General features: G+C 47.9%; 1 protein-coding gene across 1 annotated transcript in view; it reads right to left on the bottom strand.

Moving 5' to 3' along the window:
- The window catches only part of Calx (sodium/calcium exchanger 3), a 182,691-nt gene that overhangs the window by 41,162 nt on the left and 119,633 nt on the right, over window positions 1-21,896 (bottom strand). Inside the window, exon 6 of the mRNA XM_076527693.1 lies at window positions 7,106-7,264. Coding sequence (XP_076383808.1) covers window positions 7,106-7,264 — 159 coding nt within the window. The remainder of the gene's footprint in view (window positions 1-7,105; window positions 7,265-21,896) is intronic.

The following is a 21,896-nucleotide window of genomic DNA, read 5'->3' as shown; positions in this document are numbered from 1 at the left end:
CTTCGGTTTCGATGATATTTGACCGAATCGATTTAAATGGGGGTCACCCTGTGCACCGAGGTAATAATTGACGATAATTGGCAGTCCGGTTAAGGGCTAAAAATATGCGTCCGCGCGCGAATGGCAACGCGCACGGTCGACGAGCGACGGTTCGATCAGCTGCCGCGCGGGCCCGAGACCGCCTAACGAATTTACGCGAGCGGGATTACAGGTTGGTCGCACGTTCGTCGCATCATTATTCCGGGTGGTTCGTCGGCGCTGCCGGTCACCGGTCGCCAGGCCCGAACCGACCAGTCGACCGGGCTTTATGTCGCTGATAAAGGCCGAGCGCGTCGCTGCTCGCTCGCTGACCGTAAACTGCGAACTGCAAACCGGTAGGAACGATGCGCGACGTGTCCGAGCTATGCCAAGGTGTTCCCGGTTGCTACAAATCGCGGTGCGCCGCAAGCTTTCGTGCTACCCCCTCCCTCTCTCTCGCTCGCTCGCTCGCTCGTCGAACCTCGGACCTGGCCGCGGGGACACGACTCGCTCCCCTCCGCCGGACCCTCCCGCCCCCCGCAGCCCGACACGACGGCGCCGAGCATCCTCTAACGAGAACGTACCGCGACACTGTGTTACCAGGAGTTAGGCGAGCCCCCGCCACTCTCGTGCCGCCGCGTCTCGCGTCGCCGGCAAACACGAAATTCCGTGAAACATCGTCCGTCCCAGCCTGCGAGACAAATTCGTCCGCCATCCGTTGCAATTTCGCGAGGAAACTTGGACTCATTTTGAAGCTGATATATATATATTAAAATATTATATATAAATATTATATTATAATTTAATATTTAGATCGAAACGATCGACAAGAACCTGTCGACCTGATTCCATTCTCTGAGAACAAATTGCTGCTGCGAAATTTTCTCGTTCATAAACCGGACAACGCGAATTTGAATGGAACTTGGCAGCGAAATTTTCACGCGATCAAGCTATCTCTCCGCGAGTTTTTCTCCTCGCTTTTCTTCCTACCGGCTTTTTCTTCCTGTCCCGAAAACCAGGGCTAATACTCCATCCAGCAAACGCGCTCGGATTTCAGCCACTCGCCCGGCACGTAACGGCTCTTCGTGCCCGACCGTAGCCGACCGTGGCCGACTGTGACCGACCGCGCCCCGCCAGACCGCGACCGAGGTCCGCGTTCGGCTCGCCGAGTGGCCCGAACGCCCGAAACGGCGGAGAAGCGAGCTCTGAATCGCGCGTATAATTCCGCGGGGATTCTTCTAATTAAACATTATTACGTTAAGCTGCTCCGAGAGCACGCGGTCTCCGTTTCGCTGTCGGATCTCCGGGATCCGGAGAGCTATTCAGCGGACGCGTTCGCCCGGCATCTTGAAAGGGCCGGCATTTGTAACCAGCTCGCGCCGAAGACGGCCGAGCGCTTTCACCGGCCGGCTTTTCATGGCATCAAGTATCGAGTTATCGCGCGATAGCCCGCGGTTTTCCAGCTCTTTCGAGCGGCCCGACCCGTCCTTTTCACCGGCCTCCGTCGCGACTCGAACCGGCTCGTTTGTTCGCTTTTCGAAAACTTCTTTCGCCGGGAAGTTTGCCCAGCAACCTAGGAAAACGTCCGTGTTTATCCCGTTGTTCCACGGGTAAGCGATTTCGGCGTCGCGCGTTCGGTATTTCAGCCTTCGGCTCGAGCTACGAAGAGCCGCTCGAGCGTTTCTCGCCTCGAGGGCCTCGAGAGCCGCCGCGTCGAGACAATTTCTCGACGCTTTTGCGCGCTCTTTCCGCCCATTTCCCCCCCTCGGTGGTTTCTCAAAATTTTGAAAAAAATGTGGCTCGTTTTGGACGTCGAGCCGCATATTGTAGAATTTTTCCAGATTTTTCGGTTGCAAGCTGTGGTTATAAAAAGTGGAAAACCCCCCAAAAGATCGGAAAATTGAAGATTTCTCGAAAACAAAAGTAGAGGTTATTTTTATATTAATTCTCGGATAAGCTGCTATCACAACCAGTGCGCTCAATTTTTCTCAGATTTTTCGTCCGGTTGCGTCATTGTCAAAAAAAAAAAGATGAAATGAAAACCAAATTTGTCGTGGGTTTTGCTGCGAGAAAGAAATTGTTGCGTCATTTTTAAGCCGTAGATATGCTGCGGGAAAAACGACTCGAAGCGTGCGAAAGTAGAAATTTTGCGCCCGTAAAACGAGTCAAGGAAGATCGCCGTTCGCTTTATTCCCGCGCCGCGCCGATACAGCTGCTTGAGCGTCCCGAATTTCGTCGAGCGAGGACCGCCGGCGTTTCTTCGAGTTTAATAAACGTGGCAGAGTAACGAGAGAGAGAGAGAGAGAGAGAGAGAGAGAGGGAGGCTTAACCATGATAAAATTGATCGCGCAATTCAGCGACGACAGTATTAACGAAATGGAAGGCCGGAGGAGGCAATCAGCCGGCGCGGCGTGCCGTTTCATGCAGATTGCATCCCGGTCGTTCGAATCAATCGCGCGTTCACTCCGCGTTCCTCCTCGCGCTTCATTCGATATCGAGCGAGTTTCTATAATTCAAGGCCCGGGACCATTATTTAAGGAACCATTGCTCGCCGGCGCTTTTACGAGGCCGACGAAATTTCCTCTCCCGGCTTCTCGTCGATATTTATGCGACCTCCGCGGCGATCCACGTCTGAGAGACGTGGTCTGATAATCGAGTCAGAAAAGGTTATCACGTCCGAGAGACGTGGTCAAAAAATAGAGCCAGGAATATTTATCACGTCCGAGTGACGTGATCAAAAAATCGGGGCAGAAATGATTATCACGTCTGAGACACGTGGTCAGATAATCGAGCCAGAAATGATAATCACGTCTGAGACATGTGGTCAAAAAATCGGGGCAGAAATGATTATAACGTCTGAGAAACGTGGTCAAAAAATCGGGCCAAAAATGATTATCACGTCTGAGAGACGTGGTCAAAGAATCGGGTCAGAAATGATTATCACGTCTGAGAGGCCTGGTCAAAGAATCGGTTCAAAAACGATTATCACGTGTGAGAGACGTGGTCAGAAATTATTATAACGTCCGAGACACGTGGTCAAAGAATCGGTTCAAAAACGATCATCACGTCTCAGAGACGTGATCTTAGCACGTGACCGGACGATGCGCGCTCGTTCTTAGTCGCACCAATGAGCACGAAACCTAACCTAGAATTCCATCGCCATCCAAAATCGGTGGATCATCGCCAATGCTGCTCGCATTGATTTTCGCTGATTTCCTGCTCACAGGACAATCAACTGTTTGAAATCGAGTTTAAAACCGGTCGGCGGCCCGGCGCGGAGACAGCGAATAGTTTCGCCGGAAGTTCAAATAACAGCGTATGGTAATGGAGTTGTCGACGCTCTGCAGCGACAGATGCAATTAGAAACGACGATGCCGGTGATGAGAAGCAAACACCGTCGCGCTAGAGAGCGCTTTGTCTCGGCGAGCTATTATTCGGGACGGGACGGGACGGGACGGGACAGGAACTGGCAATTATTGCTGCTTCGCAATTCATCCGGATTTACAGCAATCGCGAACCGCTCGACATTCGTAGCCGCAAGCTTTTCATCTCGATTTATCGCGAGGACATTTCGTACAACTTAACAGTCAATTCTTCGTAATCGACGCTCGGATTGCGCACACGAAAATCGGCAATTTGGGAAAAGCAGATAATACGATTATGTCAAGGTTATTTCATAATATATTATAATATAACCTTGAAATAACCTTGACATAACCTTGACATAATCGTAAGGTTATTTCAAGGTTATATTACAATATATTATTATAGAGACTATAATATATATTATATTATAATATATTATAATCTTTATATACTATAAATAATATATTATGTTATTATAATAACCTTGTGACATAACCTATAGGTTATATTATATGTTATAATATATTATAGTCTTTATAATAATATATTGTAATATAACCTTGAAATAACCTTACGATTATGTCAAGGTTATTTCAAGGTTATATTATAATATATTATAATATTATAACATATTATAATATAACTCGAATAATCGTATTATCTGCATTTCCCAAATTGCCTATTTTATGTATATATTATAATATATATAAAAAAGGAAAACATTTATTTATATAGATATTACATACATATATTAAATATATATATGTATATTATGTATATATAGGCACAGTCTCCTCGTTGACGCGCGCGCGTCCACTTCGCGATTCTTTTTCAGGAGAAGTTGGGAGGGGGGAGGGGGGGACTCGGCGACGCGACTCTGCGAAACTTCGCAGATTCGTTCGCAGAAAAGTTTCTGGTTACGCTCGTGAATTTTAACGCGTTGCTATCCTAAGAACCGCGGTAACTATTAGCAGTTCACGGAGGAAGAATTCGCGATGTCCCTGAAACGAGAAGCGGGAAAAGCGGGAGAAAACGGGAAAGGTGAGGCAGCGGACGCTGCGGCGGCGGTGCCTTGCTTAATGAGGTGATCGCGGTGATAATTATTAGGGAACTAGGTCAGTCGGCGATTCCGTCGCGTAACCAGAGAGGGTCCGCGATCCGGATCTGGTTCCGGAGTCCGGATCAACGCTGGAAGCGCAACGTTAATCGGACGAAATGATTACGGCCGCGGTGGTCGACCCGCGTAACTATTATATTAAATTAATATATAAATTATATATATATATTATATAATGTAATTATATATAATAATATATTATATATATAAAATAATATAATGTCTGTATAAATAAATCTTTTTCTTTTAAAAACTGCAATATAATATAATATATAATATAAATTAATACATAAATTATATATATTATATAATATATATAAAATAATATAATATCTATGTAAATAAATTTTTGTCTTTTAAAGACTGCAATATAATATATAATATAAATTAATATATAAATTATATATGTATTATATAATATAATATATAATATAATATAAGAAGCATCCGAAAAATGTGACACTGGTGTATAATTTAAGTTGCTCTTTCGATCCGCGGCATTTGCTTGTGTAACTTCTGGTAATCTCGACGCGGTCGCTCCGCTCCGCTCCCCGAGAAGCCGAGCCTGAACCGGAAGCAGACCGCTGGCAAACCACGTGGCGACCGCGACCACGAGGGCGACCGATTTATCTTATCCAGGCGGCTGGTCCGTTTCCACTCGACGCCATTTCCCGAGCCCGGACCCGGTGTCTCGAGTTCAAAAGCAGCGCGGAAAAAGGCCGAACTTCCGGCGAAGTGGTGTGTCTGGCGGATGATAAATGCGCCATCGGGAAACCGTCGACACCTTTTGTCGGCGTCATTAACGAACTTTTCGGATCGACGAGACCGTCGAGAAAATAATGAAATCTTCCTGGCTTTTGTTCCGAGTTCACCCCTCGACGGAGGAATTCCGAGCGTTTTAACGGCCGAGTCGGCGGCCGCAGAAAGGATTTCCTTTCGTACGGAATTACTCTTCGACTCTGAATGGACAAACAATGGCCCGGCGGATCGTAATAATTGGCGGGAAATCGTCGCGTGCCGACGAATATTCTCTCGAGAAATAAGTCCTGCTCGAAATACAGGGTGTCCCGAAAATGTCTCGCGATCCGGAAATGGGAGGTTCCCGGGGTCGTTCGAAGCAACTTTTTCCTTTGCGAAAATGTTCTCCGACGCTTCGTTCAGGAGTTATCAACGGAAAACACTGACCAATAAGAGGCGAGCTCGGCCGGCGCGCGGCGGTCCAGCCAACGAGCGCGCGGAGCCCGGTTCCGCCCATTGGCTCGGCCGTCTCGCGCCAAACGATCTCGTCTCCGATTGGCCACTGTTTTTCGTCGATAACTCGTAAACGAAGCCGCGGATCGCATTTTCGCTAAGGAAAAAGTTGCTTCGAATCGCTTCAGGAATCCCCTGCTTTCGGATCGCGAGACATTTTTGGGACTCCTGAAATTCGCGTTCAACTTGAAACGGTTCCATGAAATTTTGAGAGTCTTCTCTGCCGGCTCGGATCTGGGAAAATCTCAGGATCGTGGTCTCCCTTGTGCCACGGCATCGTAAAAGTTGACGCACGGGTTTTTGGGTGTCGTTTTTATCGCGCTTCGAGTGGAGAGTGTGCCGCTGGCATTAGAGGGTCGGTCACATTTTTCATTCTAAACGCGATAAAACGGCGGGGAAAGAATCGCGGTGCGATGTTTGCGGGGTCGCCGTTACAAGGGCGATTTTATGAAACCACCCCTGTCATCAATCATTTTTTTTTCTGCGTGGAAATTGTCAAAGTTTTCGTAGAAACATTTTATTGCAAGAAACTTAATTTTCTCGACTAAAAATCGTATCCATCTTTCCGCTGAATTTTTAACTCGAAATAATTTTTTAAAAGAAAAGCAACTTATACTGTACAAAAATAGAAACTCCAATTTTTATCTCGAAATAATTTTTTAAATAGAACTGTACAAAAATAGAAACTCCGTTCTATCGAATGAGATAGGGTGGACCGTTGTTCGATTTTCGTTCAGAAAGATACAGCGGTCCAAAGGTCGGCCTAATCCCACGCCTCGTATTTACCAGCCGAGACTTCCGGATCCTTGCGAACGTTCATCGTTGGCGAGAACAACTCCGAGCGAATTCTCCATTCTAATTGGTTCTCCGTCTTTCCGTCGAAGAAACGCCGCTCCATCGTATTTAAACCCGTCGAGTTGTTAGACGCGCACGCGTTCGCCGCGCGAGTCGCACTTAATTAGCGCTAATTGTTCCGCCGTTCTGTTCTCATTATTCGTTCGCCGGGTGGTTGTTCATTGAGAACGGGACTTATCGCTTAACGGCGGATTTTATCGCGCGGAAAACAACGGTCCCCGCGCTCACCTGTGAATTACACGCGTCTCTCTGCGACTCGAGGTTTAGGAGTGCGCCGCGCCGCGCTACGCCGTGCCCCGTCAGGCTGTGCCGCGTCCCGTCGCGCCCCTCCACGCCGCGCTACGCTACGCCGTGCCCCGTCAGGCTGTGTCGCGTCCCGCCGCGCCCCTCCCGGCGCGTCCTGCCACGCCGCGCCCCTCCCGCCGCGCCGCGCTACACCGCCACACGCCGCGCCGCGCTACGACGCTCCACGTCGCGCCGACGGTGTTCTCGACTTACCGGGGATGCTGGTGCCGAGTGCGACGAATGCCACTGCGGTCACGGAATCCTTGATTCCCAGAGTGCAGCCGAAGTAGGATGCCACGTCCCCGATTACCGCCGTCACCACGCCGATGCCTAATATGCTCACGACGAAGCACAGGTAGCCGCCCGCGATGTCTGAAATCATATCAATTCCGCCGTCAGGCTCAACCGTATTCCGCTTACGGATTCTCGCTTATTCTACTTCGTCGACTTTATTGTCATGCTCGCTACTCGAACCTCGTGTATGTACAGTAGCCCACACAAAAGTGTTCGCGCTCCTTTCAAAACGCAATTTAACTTCTTTAAAACTGGACCGAGTGACTTGAATTTGTATTTTTAAACGACTGAGAAATTAGTTTACCAGACGATGACTGAAATGATAATTTTTTTTTTTAAATTTTGCCATTACTTGGAATGACAAAGGAAAAATAATAATCTCTCGTTTTTTAAACAACGCGAATCGATTTCGATAAAATTGTCAACGTGCATACAAGTTACCGAGATTTATAAAAGGCACTTTTTAAATTTTCGTTACAGAATTCGAATAAAAAAGTTAAAAGACGAGGGTTTTTAATTTTTTCTTTTTACTCCCTCTGTCATCTAAAAAAATTCAAGACATTTGGTTCAGTTTTGAAAAAGTTATTGCGTTTTAAAAAGTATGCGAACACTTTTGTGGGCCACTGTACTTCGAGGCGGCAGGAAGCAATTGAAATATTCGTAACTAAGGGAGAGAGCGGTTAAGGTTGAACTGGCCCACTGAAAATAATGGTAGACTTTTTAGTTGCAAAATTAATTACGAATACTTTTGTGTACATCAAAAATATTTGTCGATTCCTTGATGAAGCTTCGCCTACACAAAATCGCCACTGCTGCAAAAATATCATGTGTGAAACAGGGAAAGGAAACAATTTTGTAGGGTTCTTGTTGAAAGTGTGATTCGATCGGAAGCTCTACAGCTTTCTTTAGGAAGTAGCGCGAGAAGGACAAGTGAGACGGTAATGAAGGCAAATGGTTCGAGAAGAACGGCAGCTCTTTATCAGCGACATCACCGTGAGGCGGCGCGAGGCGAGGAAAGGCGACGCGAGCCGGGCGAGCCTACGCGAGGCGAGGCGAGACGACGTGAGGCGAGGCGAGACGACGCGAGGCGAGGCGAGACGACGCGAGGCGAGACGACCCGAGCCGACGTGAGCCGACGCGACGCGAGACCAGGCGAGCCTACGCGAGCCGAAGTGAGGCGACGCGATGCGAGACGCCGCTAGCCGGCACGATGCGATGCGAAGCGAGAGAACTCGAAGCCTGGCGAGCCTACGCGAGACGAGCCGACGCGAGCCGACGCGAGGCGACCAGCAAGCAGCAACAGAGCTGTTCGAGCAGTGTTGATGTTTGTTCACGTAACGCGCCTGCACACCGGCGCAGGTTAAAGCGTTAATTAAGCTCCCCGAGCGCGGAGCCGTGTTTTATTTTTATTTTTTGCCCCGGAGCCTCTTGTGTTTTGGTTAACTACACGCTTCAGAGGTAATTAAGCTGCTCGCAAATTAATCTCTGTCTCTTTCCGGCGGCGCGGCGCGATGTTGATGATACTGCGAATTATGATCGGTGATTTATCAAAGAAAAAAGCAAAATCGAATTGCGGGTAACGTGAGCCCGAGTATCTCGCGTTACCCGCAATTCGATTTCCTTTTTCTTTGATGAATCACCGATTCGGGAGCACGTTATAAATCCACCGTCGAAAAAGCAATCGCCGGTCAAGTCGACAATTTTCAAATATAACCAGAATTTCACGCAGATTCCGCGTCCATAAAGCGAAAGTATTGGGTTGGCAACTGTTATATCCGTAAATGTTATATTATAAAATTATTATTATTATTATTATTATGTTATTTTTTATTATCCGTGAATGTTAGCAACTGGACAAATTGAATGCAGCGGTCAAGGAAAAGCGAGCAGAATTGGTTGATCGTAAAGGTGTCATTTCTCACTGTGTCAAAATCTCACTTAACTCAGTTTTCGGCCGAAAACGATCAGACTTTCTACGAGCGTGCAATTTTCAAGTTGTCAGAGAGATGGCAAGAGGTCATCGAACAAAATGGAAAATACATTACAGATTAAACTTCGTTCCAAGTAAAAAAGAATTTTTTATTTCATTGAACAAATCGGCAATTACTTAGTTGCCAACCCAATAGTATCCAACGAAATGCTTCTAATCTCGTGGTAGAACAGAAAGGAGTGGGGGAATGTGCGCGCGGAAAGACACTTGACGACGTTAACGTTGTTAACATTTCGCGGATCCTAATCAACGACACCGGGAAGACGTTGATAGATCGGCGTGAAAATTCGTTTCCAAATCGATGCGAATTATTCCGTCGAGTCTCTTCGTTCGAGTGAGACGCGACAGCCGGACGACCGGTTGAAATGATTTTTCTAGCTATAAACGTTCGTTCGAACGGCGCTGGATCGATTTGAAAATGCTCGGCGCGCGGAGCAGCTCGTTTTTAATCGGATTGCCGAACAGATTGGAATCGAGGGGGGGGGGGGGGTAGAACGAACGTAAGACAAGATAATAACCGTGACGCGGCAACCATGAGTTTTTACGCGAATTAATTCTGTCGGACGCGCGACGGCGAAGATAGAAGAGCGTGGTCGGATCGCATCGCACGGTTTTAACCTTTTAGGTACGGCTGAATTCTGCGCGAGGCTATTTCTCTGGACGGCAGAGTCTGATACTGTATATACAGGGTGTCCCAAAAATGTCTCGCAATCCAAAAGTGGCGGGTTCCTCGAGCCATTCGAAGCAACTTTTTGCTTTACAAAAATGTTCTCCGAGGCACCGTTAACGAGTTATCAACGAAAAAGCAGTGACCAATGAGAGGCGAGCTCGGCTGGCGCGAGGCGACCGAGCCATTGAGCGGAGCCGGGCTTCGCGCGCCGGCTGGCTGGGCCGCCTCGCGTCAGCCGTACTCGATTCTTATTGGTCACTGTTTGTTCGTTAATAACTCGTTAACGGTGCCTCGGAGAAAATTTTTGTAAAGGAAGAAGTTACTTCAAATGATCCGAGGAACCCGCCATTTCCGGATTGCGAGACATTTTTGGGACACCCTGTAGACTGTTTTAAATCGATGCGAAGACAAAAGAAGTGTGAAACAATGCATATGAAGACGATTATTTGATTAAAACGATGAGCGAGCGAGCAAGCCACTATAATGGCACATCGTGCCTAAAAGGTTAATCGGCTCATTAGGGTTCACGATCGCGTCTCTCGCCGGAGCGGCCGTCTCCGTTTCGCTCGGCGATCGTTTATCGGCAAACGGATCGCCCTCGGTCGCCGCTCTCGGTCCGATTTCCCCCGATTGGTTGCCGCGATCGCGTTGAATTATTCGCCGGCGGCATTCCTGGCCAAGTGGTAGCCTTGACAGTCGGCCGATCGATATGTACAGACACACAGACGGATTCTACGGGGCTCGCAAATGGAAGCGACGTGTTCCTCGCGCGCGCAATTTGCATTCCGTAGAGCCGAGCACTCCGTTCCTCCTTTCTCTAATACCGGCGAATCAGTCCGTCGAACACACCGAATCGATTGCTTTCTCTCTCTCTTTCTCGAGATTCGCCGTCTATTACGAACGTTTAGAATATCGGGTGTCCCAAAAATGTCTCGCGATTCGAAAGCAGGGGATTCCTGAGGCGATTCGAAGCAATTTTTTCCTTAGCGAAAATGCGATCCGTGGCTTCGTTTACGAGTTATCGACGAAAAACAGTGGCCAATCGGAGACGAGATCGTTTGGCGCGAGACGGCCGAGCCAATGGGCGGAACCGGGCTCCGCGCGCTCGTTGGCTGCGCCGCCGCGCGCCGGCCGAGCTCGCCTCTTATTGGTCAGTGTTTTTCGTTGATAACTCGTGAACGAAGCCTCGGAGAAAATCTTCGCAAAGGAAAAAGTTGCTTCGAATCACCTCGGGAACCTCCCATTTCCGGATTGCGAGACATTTTCGGGACACCCAAAGGTGTCGCGTATTTCGAGCTGCTTCGAAGCAAACGAACGATCGACTCGGACGTTTACCGCCAACAACTGATGAAATTGGAGGAAGCGATCGAAGCGAAGAGGCCAGAATTGGCGGATCGCGAAGGAATCGTGTTCCGCCGCGACGATGCGAGGCCTCGCGCATCTTCAGCAACGCGTACAAAATGATCGGAGCTTGGTTGGGAAGCGACGTCGCATCCTCCATGTAGCCCCGACCTTGCACCATCGGATCGTCATTTATTTTGAAGTTTACGAAACTTTTTAAATGGTAAAAATTTCAACAACAACGACAGTCTCGAGTCGCGCTTGTTCGAGTTTTGTTTACCGATAAGAACCGGAAGTTTTACGAGCGCGGAATCACGAATTTACCAGAAATATGGCAAAAGGTAATCGAACGGAACGGCAAATATTTGACCGATTAAAGTTCATTTCTTGCATAGAAAAAATTGCGTTTCATTTAACATTGAAACTCCGAAATTACTTTCTTGCCAATATCCCTTGTCACGTCGCTTTCGGCGGTTCCTCTCCGCCGCAGAAGGAATATTTTCCGTAGACAATTTTTTCACACGTTCCGCGAACATTCGGAGGTTCGATTTTTCCTCTGACAGACACCTCCGAGCGACATTTCCGACGAAATGCCGCTGCGAGGCGAATTTTTCCACAAATAAGACAGAGCACGGAATTGCGACGCGTGCGAATTATTGTCAGATAAACAAGCTACGCCGAAACTTCGGAGGCTTCGAACGACGCATATTCCGAGCCGCGTTATAGAAAAGAATTGCGTTTCATTTAACATTGAAATAACCGAAATATTACTCTCCTGCCAGCCCAATATTTCCAACGCGCATCCCCGGCCAAGTTTCCTCGACGAATCGAAAAGATGAAAAAGAATGCGCGCTCGACTGGATCCGAGCGAAACTTTGAAGGACCATCGAACTAATTTCGAGCGATTCGCCGTCGACGAAAGGAAAAGAGGCTGCTGCTGCTGCTGCACAGGATTCGAATTGTTCGAGCATATGCTCGTAATCCGGGAACTTGTTAGCGTAATTCGATGCCCGGGAACGGCGATGGCAAAGAGACAGTGTAGCAATTGCGAACTGCTACGTGCGCGCGAGAATCTGTCGGGGCTCGGTTATTCGCGAAATTATTCGGTGTTTGACACTGACGAGACGTGTCGGGACGCGACGGGGCTCAACATGATTCTCAGGCGTCGAGATAACGAGCAGTCCTTGATGCTGCTTGCGTTGACTTAGCCCGAACTCCGGGGGAGCTTATGCTGATTAGCAAACAGAGGAGATCGGAGTTTGTAATGCGCTGATCAAAACCCGGCGAAATCGTGCCCCCCACCCCTCGCGCATAATGGCGGACCCAGGATTCGTACATTCGTCGCGGATTCCTCTCGGTTTCTCGTCCCTCTCGATCAAAATAATCGAAAAGAATCTCTGCCGGCAAAAACGATCTCTTCCTTTGTTTACGAATTTAATTGATACATAAAAATAATTAATTTAATAATAATATAATAATAGTTAATTAATATTAAATAATAATAATTAATTTAATCCATAAACTTTATTTACAAATTATTTGTTGCGTCGAACGTTTTTGTTCGTCGCTTTCGGTGTTTGGAAATTTATTAGGTTGGTATATATAAAATAATAATATATTAAACTGCGTATCTTTTGTTCGAAAGCTGTTTATTTGGCCCGTTAATAATAAGCGATTAAATTAGACGAATCGAACGAAAGACACACGGGGGGGGGGTCGTAAATCGCGAAGAGGAGACTACTGGAAGCGGAATGGGGGGGGGGGGCGTGAATTTAACCTCGATCGGATCGAAATCGAAATCGCGAAGACCGTGAAAACCGGTGGAAATCGTGTCGCGTCGAATACCGGTCCGATAAACAAGCGTATTTTACGAGGACCGCGCGGCAACTTCCGTGAAAGTTTAATACGTTTTCTTGCCGCGGCGTTACACCGGCCGCCGGCGCATTAACTTCCGATCCCCCGATGAGATTGAATTTGCATGTTCCGCGAGCTTCCCGCCGTGCCGTGCCGTCCCGTGGAATACGTACGCTCCGCGTGTTCCCCCTCCTCCTTCTCTCCGGCCCCCGACGCGACACGACGCGACGCGAGGCGTGGCGATGCGAGCCGACGCGAGACGACGCGAGGCGATGCGAGACGATGCGAGCCGACGCGGTGCGATGCGAGGCGACGCGACGTCTCCCTTTTCCCTTTTCCGTGACCGCCGCGTTGCAATAAATCATCCGTATGAAAATTACTCGGAAAAGAGTCGGCGGCGAACGCGTAATAAATCTCAGCGAAATTTCGAGCTGGACGCGTTCATCGCGGAAAAACCTCAGGATCTTTATGCGTCCGGTGCAATATGAGACGCGGAATTGGGCGGGACAAAGAGATTCGGGCCAGCTACCGTGCTCCGGAGACCTTCCCCCCTTTCTCACTCTCTCTCTCTCTCTCTATTGCCGCTGCAACATTTATACGATGCTGATGGAATTTTCTAACGCGGCTAGATTGTTTCCGTTCGATTTTTAGAGGCACAATTTTAGGGGCTACAAATTTATTATTATTTATTAATAATTTATTATTAATATTAATTATTATTATATTAATTATTTATTAATTTATTATTAATATTAATTATTATTATATTAATTATTTATTAATTTATTATTTATTTCAATATTTTGCGTTCCGTCGACGACGCCGCGGCATGTTTACGCTACGATTCGCGAGCTATTGTTTTATATTTACGGCCGTTGAAATAGCAGCAGCCGGCCGGCGGAGATCGGAACAAACGAGTCGCCGGAAATCTCGCATTTTTCTATCTAGAGCGTTTTAATTAAAAATTATTAGAGCGTTTAGGAGATAATTAGGCAGTCGTCGGATTATCGGCTCTAATTTGGAGGCTATTTTATTCTAATAAAATAATAACTATTTTATTCGACGTATTTCTTCACTTTTCAGTAAACAGAGAAATTACGTCATTTGGGAAATTATTTAACAACGGAAGAAACGATAGGCAACAGAGATTCTTTCGTTGTTTATATATATATAATTATTATATTATTATTAAAATATAAGGTATTTTCGATCACGTCGAAGTGATCCGACCCAATTAAAAAAGAGATTATGTACTTGAAATTATATTTCTAGGTTATGAGAGGGAACCGAAATTCCAGCAGCTCGAAAGCAAACGGAAGATCCAAACAAGGACCGAGACGAGAAGTCGAAGGAAATCGTATGAAAATGAAGCCGGATATCTCGCAGCCATTTCCCACGAGAGTTGAAACGGTTCCCAAAAATCGAAACGGGTCCTTCTTGGTCAGTCGAGAATGTCAGCGAACCGAGCGTTTCGAGCCTGTGCAGCGTGGGACGGGCTCGGGTAGACGGGCTCCGGTGAATAATACATTGTCTAGGGGCCGAGAAGAATCCCGGTGGACCGAGGCAACGGCGATAGCAACAAGGAACGGAAAAAGGAGGGGGGGGGGGGCGAAAAGAAACGACGAGAAGAGGCGCGAGGAGACGAAAAGAGACGAAACGGGAGAAACGGAGGCGACTCGCGGGAGCGTATAAAATGCCGCGCGCTTTATTTCGCCGCTCCGTTCCGCCCCGCGGTGCCCCGCGCTGCCCCGCGCCACCCCACGCCGCGCTGTCCCGCGCTGCCTGCGCCGCGCCCCCTCCCCGCGCTGCCCCGCGCTACACTGCTCCGCGCCGCGTCCCCACCAGCGCACCGCCACGCTGCCCCGCGCTGCCCCGCACTGCTCCGCGCCGCGCCGGGCGCAATCGGACACAACGGGCGCGAAAGTCTGCTGAACTGGCAAAAGCCCTCGAAAGCACTGTATCAGGCTGCCGGAGCTTTACTTTGTTTATTCCCGTTCTTTAGACCGGTCCCGGGCTCCTCTATAAATCAACGTCGCGCCGTGCCGCTCCCGATCTCGATCCCGATCCAGCTTCCACGCACGATGCTTCCCCCCGCTGAATCGGATCCAGTCAGAAATCCCGAAAACGCGGACGAATCTCCGCGGAGACTCGGCTCGCTGGTTGATACTTCTGCTTAGAACGCGAGATCTAAATGGTGAAAGATTTTGGCTGGCTTCGGAATCGAGCCAAGATTTCAGCAAATGTTCGTATGCTTTTAGAGAAGAATCGTGACGACGACTGGTGACCAATCAGAGGCGAGAGCAACTGGGAAGGGAGGGCGGAGCCAACGGGCGGAAGAGGGCTTTGGCCGCGTCGGCTGTGCTCGTCTCTTATTGGTTCACAGGTTTTCGTTAGTTATTTGTAAACGAAGCTGCGGATCGCATTTTCGATAAGGAGAAAGTTAGCACTCTCTCTCTTGCTCTCTCTCTCTCTATCTCCCGATTTCACTTCCTCTTGATCTCTCTTTCTCTTTCTCGATTTCTCTCTCTCTCTCTCTCTCTCTCCCGATTTTGATCTCTCTTTCTCTCTTTCGATTTCTCTCTCTTTTTCTCTCTCGCTCTCCCGATTTTCTCTCTCGCTCTCTCGATTTTCTCTCTTTCTCTCTCCCGATTTTACTTCCTCTTAATTTCTCTCTCTCTCTCTCTCTCTGACTTTCTTGATCTCTCTTCCTCTCTTTCGATTTCTCTCTCGCTCTCTCGATTTTCTCTCTCGCTCTCTCGATTTCTCTTTCTTGATTTCTCTCTTTCTCTCTCTCTCTCCATCTCGATGTCTCTTCCCCTTTCTTTCTCTCTCTCTGAACCTTTTTTCTCTTCCTCTCTGACCGGCATTTTCCCATCGAATAAAAGGTGCATCGTGTATCGCCGTCGGAGCGTGAAACGCAGCCGCGTGTTCACTCGTTCGAGTGACTCCCGCGATCTGTAATTCCTTCGTTTCGCGGACTCTCGGATGCAAATAACTGGAAAGTGTGGAATCAGATTGTTTTCGGTCTCGCTGGCGACACCCTCCATCTGCTCTCGGTCGTCTCTCGGCCGCTGTCTACCGAGCAAGAGAAAACCAGCGAGAGAAAGAAAGAAAGAAAGAAAGAAAGAAAGAAAGAAAAAGGGAGGAACGCTTCGGGCCTCGTTAAACCGATAATTTCCGTGCGAACGGGTTCCATCGAATTTTTCTCGGCGGTGCGGTACGCGAACCGGAAACTCGTACCGAGACGAGGCGGTCTCGATATCCGGTTATCCGGTATCCGGTGGCGAGGAAAAGAAACCGCATTGTGTATCGGCGGCCGGCGGCTGACACCAGCCAGACCTATACTACTGCCGCTTCGCGATATAACAGCGAAACCGCTCGCCTCTTGTTGCCGATCCCTGCGTAAACGTTCGTAACGTCTTACTCGCCGAGTTCGAACGCTCGTCACAAAGAAAGTTGTCGCTTTGCTCGGACGAAACACAGTTTTACGTTCAAGTTGTTAAACTGTTGCTAGAATGAAGATGGGCGACGTTGCTCGAATTCAAGGTTACACATTGCGGAATAAGAGAAAAATAAAAATGAAGAACAACGAATAAATTTTCACTTTGAATATATTTATTTATTTATTTATTCATTTATTTATTCATTTATTTATTTACTTATTTATTTATTCTCCTCTCTCTCTTCCCTCTCGATTTCTTTCTCTCTCTCTCTTTCTCTCTCCCTCTTCCTCTCGATTTCTCTCTCCCTCTCTCTGTCTCTCTCGATTTCTCTCTCTCTCTCTCTCCAATTTTTTCTCCCTCTTCTAGATTTCTTTCTCCCTCTCTCTGTCTCTCTCGATTTCTCTCTCTCTCTCTCCAAATTTTTCTCCCTCTTCTAGATTTCTCTCTCCCGCTCTCTCTCTCTCTCTCTCGATTTCTCTCTCTCCTAATTTCTCTCTCTCGATTTCTCTCTCTCTCTCTCCCTCTCTCGATTTCTCTTTCTCTCGCTCTCCCTCTCTCGATTTCTCTCTCTCTCTCTCTCTCTCTCTCGATTTCTACAGTTACAGCAATTGGTTCATGTTCAACAGCAATAATTTAAAGAAAAAGAAGACTGTTTAAACATCGAAGACGACAAAACGGTTCGTAATTAACAAATAATTAGTAAAAATCGGCATCGAGAATCGAACCGTTCGACGCGTGGCAAAGGGGTCAAGAAAGGTCGACTCGAATTTTTCCTCGATCCCGAAACATTTTGGCTTTCGTTCGGTAAAACTTCGTTCCACCGAAAGTTCTACAATTTGATCAGAAAAGTCACCAAAAAACTTCTCCACCGCGGTTTGGTTCCGGTATTTTCCGTCGGACGAATTTCATTCGTTCGTTCGTTCGTCCCCGTTATTTTTCCCGCGTCCCGCGTCGTTCTCGCAGTAATTTCAGCAAAGTCTCGTCGACCTGTCCGAGTTCCTGCAAAAGTAGACCTGGGACTTTTTTCGACGCGGAATTCGGACCGACTCTGCTCGCGCGAACTCTCCGGGACCGCAAACGGCGCGGGGCGGGGAACGGCTTTCGTCGGTCAGAAATCAAATTCCGAAGCGAGTTCCGACGATTCCGACCCGGTCCAATATTCCTTCGGATAATCTTCGCCCGAGGCCCCGAAACGCTTTACCGCGGCGGCGGCTGCGATCCCTAATCCTGCGAAGGACGACGCGTAATTCTCGCAGAAGCCGCACCCAAGGTCGCCCCGCGAAGCCGCCATTATTTTCGTCCCTCTATTTCCGGCGAATTTTCCATTAGCTCGATCCGTTCCGCCGTGTCGGGAGAGACCGAGATATCCGGACGATTAGGCGCGCGGGGCCTCGCCTCGTTCGATGCGCGCGGGAGAGCCTAATCCCCGAAGTTACGTCGCTGGATCAGCCTCGAGCCCGATTCTCGGGGCGCGTTGGCGAACGTAGTTTCGATGAACCAGCGTCCAATGGGTAAGCCGGCGAGACGATTCCGCCGGTTCTTTCAATTGTCTTCGGCGGACGTTCTCTACGAAGATCGAGGATTTGAAGCGTGGCAACCGCATTCGACGTTCTTTTATCGAAAATTATATTAAACCGTTCTTTTATCGAGAAAAAAGCGGAACAGCTGATCTCGGCTTTGATACAAAAAAAGAAATAACGTCGCCCTGGAATTCTTAGGTGATGCTACACTCTCAGGTAATACGAAGTGTGAGGAAACGAAACGCGATCGACCGGCGATCTAAAATTGATCGATTTGATTTTAGACGCGCGGGGTTTTGTCTAATCGAGTTACGATCGAGGAGTTAAGCCGGGCGCGCGTTACGTTTTCCGGATTCTAATCGAATTAAGGGGATACGATAGAGAGATTAGCGGGGAAAGTAATTTTCGAACCTGAGTAGATGATTCCGTCAGAGGAAGGGAGAGGGGGAGGGAGATAGAGAAAGAGAGAGAGAGAGAGAGAGAGAGAGAGGAAAATCAAGAGAGAGAAAGAGAGAAAGAGAAATCGAGAAGAGAGAGAGAGAGAGAGAGAGAAAGAGTGAGAGAGGAGAGAGAGACAAATCGAGGGAGTGAGACAGAGAGAGAGTGAGTCACAGAAATCGAGAAAGAGAGGGAGAGAAATCAAGAGAGAGAAAGAGAGAGAAAGAGAAATCAAGAGAGAGAAAGAGAAATCGAGGAAGCGACAGAAAGAGAAATCAAGAGAGAGACAAAGAAAAAGAGAAATCGAGGAAGAGGAAGAAATCGAGAGAATGGGAGAGAAAAAAATCAAGAGAGAGAATTGGAGAGAGAAATAAATCAAGAGCGAGAAAGAGAAATGAAATCGAGAGAGAGACACACACAGAGAGAGAGAGAGAGAGAGAGAGAGAGAGAGAGAGAGAGAGAGAGAGGCAGTTTGCCGCGGAAACGCGGCCGCGCGTGTTTACAGACACTTCGCCGGTGTTTACCGTTTCGTCAGCCGGAACGCGACCGCAACGAAATCGCCGCAATAATTCAGCCGAGCCGCGGCGAAGCTCGGCGCGAAATCCGCTTACGGAAAACGCTGCGGTTCGAGGCCTCGCAGCCTCGCAAGCCTCCCAAGTCTCGCGAGCCTCTCATAACCTCGAACGCGAGGAATTTCGGCTATTATCGTAATAGTAATCACCGTAATAGTAATCATCGTAATAGTAATCACCGTAATCGTAATCATCGTAATAGTAATAATCGTTATAGTAATCATCGTAATAGTAATCACCGTAATAGTAATCATCGTAATCGTAATCATCGTAATAGTAATCATCGTAATAGTAATCACTCTGTAATAGTAATCATCGTAATAGTAATCATCGTAATAGTAATCATCGTAATAGTAATCATCGTAATAGTAATCATCGTAATAGTAATAATCGTAATAGTAATCATCGTAATAGTAATCATCGTAATAGTAATCACTCTGTAATAGTAATCATCGTAATAGTAATCATCGTAATAGTAATATCATCGTAATAGTAATCATCGTAATAATAATCATCGTAATAATCGTAATAGTAAAATTCGAATAGGCTATTCCGACGTGTTCCCTAAATACAGCGTTAAAAACAAAGCAATCGTAAAGCAATTTCTCGCGAAAATCAGGATCGTTCCAGAGGCATCGACGTCGCCTCTAATATCGAATCGATACTAGAGAGAGAGAGAGAGATTGAAAAGGATGCGTAGGACTGTTTGGACAGCGGACAGGATGCCGCATTGCCGGATCATAATCCGCAGAAATTTGTTTGCATAAACATCGCGAGAAGCGGAGCGGCGCGGCGTGGCGCGGCGCGGCGGCGAACGGAGGAGTGGGGAGACGGAGAGAGAGACGCGATCGGGCCGATCGGATACACGGTATCGGTGAAACCGTATAACACGGGTTAGAATGGCTGTCACGTGTAGCCGGGTATAATTTATACGATGCAATCGGGTCACGTTCATCGAACGAGAGAGGAACGAGAGACGGCACCTGCTAACCGTATATTCGCTCGCCGAACCGTGGCTGTGCGAAACGCGAGCGACGAACAATACCGAACACGCGTAACACGGCGAAGGATAGTTCGAGTCTCGTCTGAACTTCGCGATAACTATGATGATGCATCGACACCGTGGGACCGACGCGCCGCGCCGCGCCGCGGAGCACGAAGCTACTTCGAAATTGCTCGAAATTCAAATAGCTCGAAGTGGTCGAAACTCGAACTTTATCGCGCGGTGCGGTCTCGGCCAAACGGCGATTTGGGGAGCGAGACTTCGAATTGGCTCGGAGCAGTCGTCGTTGGAAACTGGAATACGAAGATCGTGAATTTCAAGTTCGAACTGTTTACGGTGTCCGCGGTGCTGGATCGAAGTTAATATCGACCGAAGTATGTATATTAAATTATCTGGAATTGACGCTTAAATCGAGTACACAAAAATGGACAATTTGGGAAGAGGAGATGATACGATTGTTCGAGCGTCGATTTTTCGAATACCTTGTATATGTATATGTTCTTACGAAGAAATAAAATATTTTGTTTTTAAAAATTCAGGTCTGATCTAAAATATAATTTCTATTTACTGTTTGTTATTTAAAATGTTATTTTATCCAGATCTGGTCGTAAGGCATCGGAGACAGAGAAAGAGAGAGAAGGGAGAGAAGAGAGAAAAAAGAAATAGAGAGAAAAGAGAGAGAGAAGAGTGAGACAAAGTGTAAAAGAAGAGAGAGAAAGAGAGACAGAGAGAAAAGAGAGAGAAAGGAAAGAGAGAAGTGAGAGAGAGAGAGAGAGAGAGAGAAGAGAAAGATAGGAGAGAGAGAGAGAGAGTGTGATTGAGAGCGAGAGAGCAAAAGAGAGAGAGAGCAAGAGAGAGAGAGAGAGAGACAGAACGAAATCTAAAAATTTGGAGAGAGAGAGAGAAAGAGAGAAATCTAGAGAGAGAGAGAGAGAGAGAAATCGAGGGAAAGATGGAGAGAGAAAGAGAGAGACAAATTTGGAGAGAGAGAGAGAGAGAAGAAAGAGAGAGTAATCTAGAGAGAGTGATAGGGGGAGATCGCTTCGTGCAGAAGAGAGATCTTTAAGAGACCTTTCCACAGAAAAATTGCATACAAAAAATCCCGCACAATAACAGATTCGACTGTATGCAATGTCTCGAGCATCGTCAAGTCGCGTAACAGCAAATTTATCGGAAATCTCAAAATCCTACTGAAATTCTGGAGCAACGAGGCTCCTCCCGCGCCTCGATGAAACCCCGCTCGATTCCTATGGGACATTCGGTGACCGATTATTCGCGGTCGTTCTCTTTCTCGTCTCTCTCTCCTCTCTCTCTCTCTCTCTGTTTCTCTCCCTCTCCTCTCCAATCTATCCTGCCTCGCCCCCCCCCTCGTCCCGCGAGCCCGCATCCGAGAATTCGGCAGGAAGTTGGCGAGCCAGGACATCGAGCTCTTAAATAATTAGCACGCGCCGCGTCTCGCGTCGGTGCAATTAACCAGCCCCGCGCGCTCGCGGGCGACAACAGCAACGGCGACGGTGACTAACGAAGCAAACGCGCGGACGCGGGTTCCTGTTTTTCGAATTAGCCGCTGATTCGGGACAATGGGCTTGATTAAAGCCGATGCCGCGTTCGAATGCTTTACGGGCCCCGCTCCGGCTAGTTTGCAGAAGCGACGAGCTGTTTAGCGTGCCTCGGTCAATAGTTGGTTAGCGGATACGTATGCACACCGCGCACCGCACCGGATGTTTGGCGAGCGTCGGGCGCGAGCGCGAAATCAACTTTGCGAATTATCGCCGGCCTTGGATCGGAGCCTGATTGTCGCGGCGCGGCTCGGCTCGAATAAGCTGTTGCGTCGCGAGAAAGCTAATCAAGTCTGCAAGGGGATCCGACACGTCGGATT

Source organism: Megalopta genalis, unplaced genomic scaffold (genome assembly GCF_051020955.1).
Source record: "Megalopta genalis isolate 19385.01 unplaced genomic scaffold, iyMegGena1_principal scaffold0037, whole genome shotgun sequence".
Taxonomy (NCBI): domain Eukaryota; kingdom Metazoa; phylum Arthropoda; class Insecta; order Hymenoptera; family Halictidae; genus Megalopta; species Megalopta genalis.
Note: the sequence above shows the minus strand (reverse complement) of the source record. Positions and strands in the feature narration are given on the sequence as shown.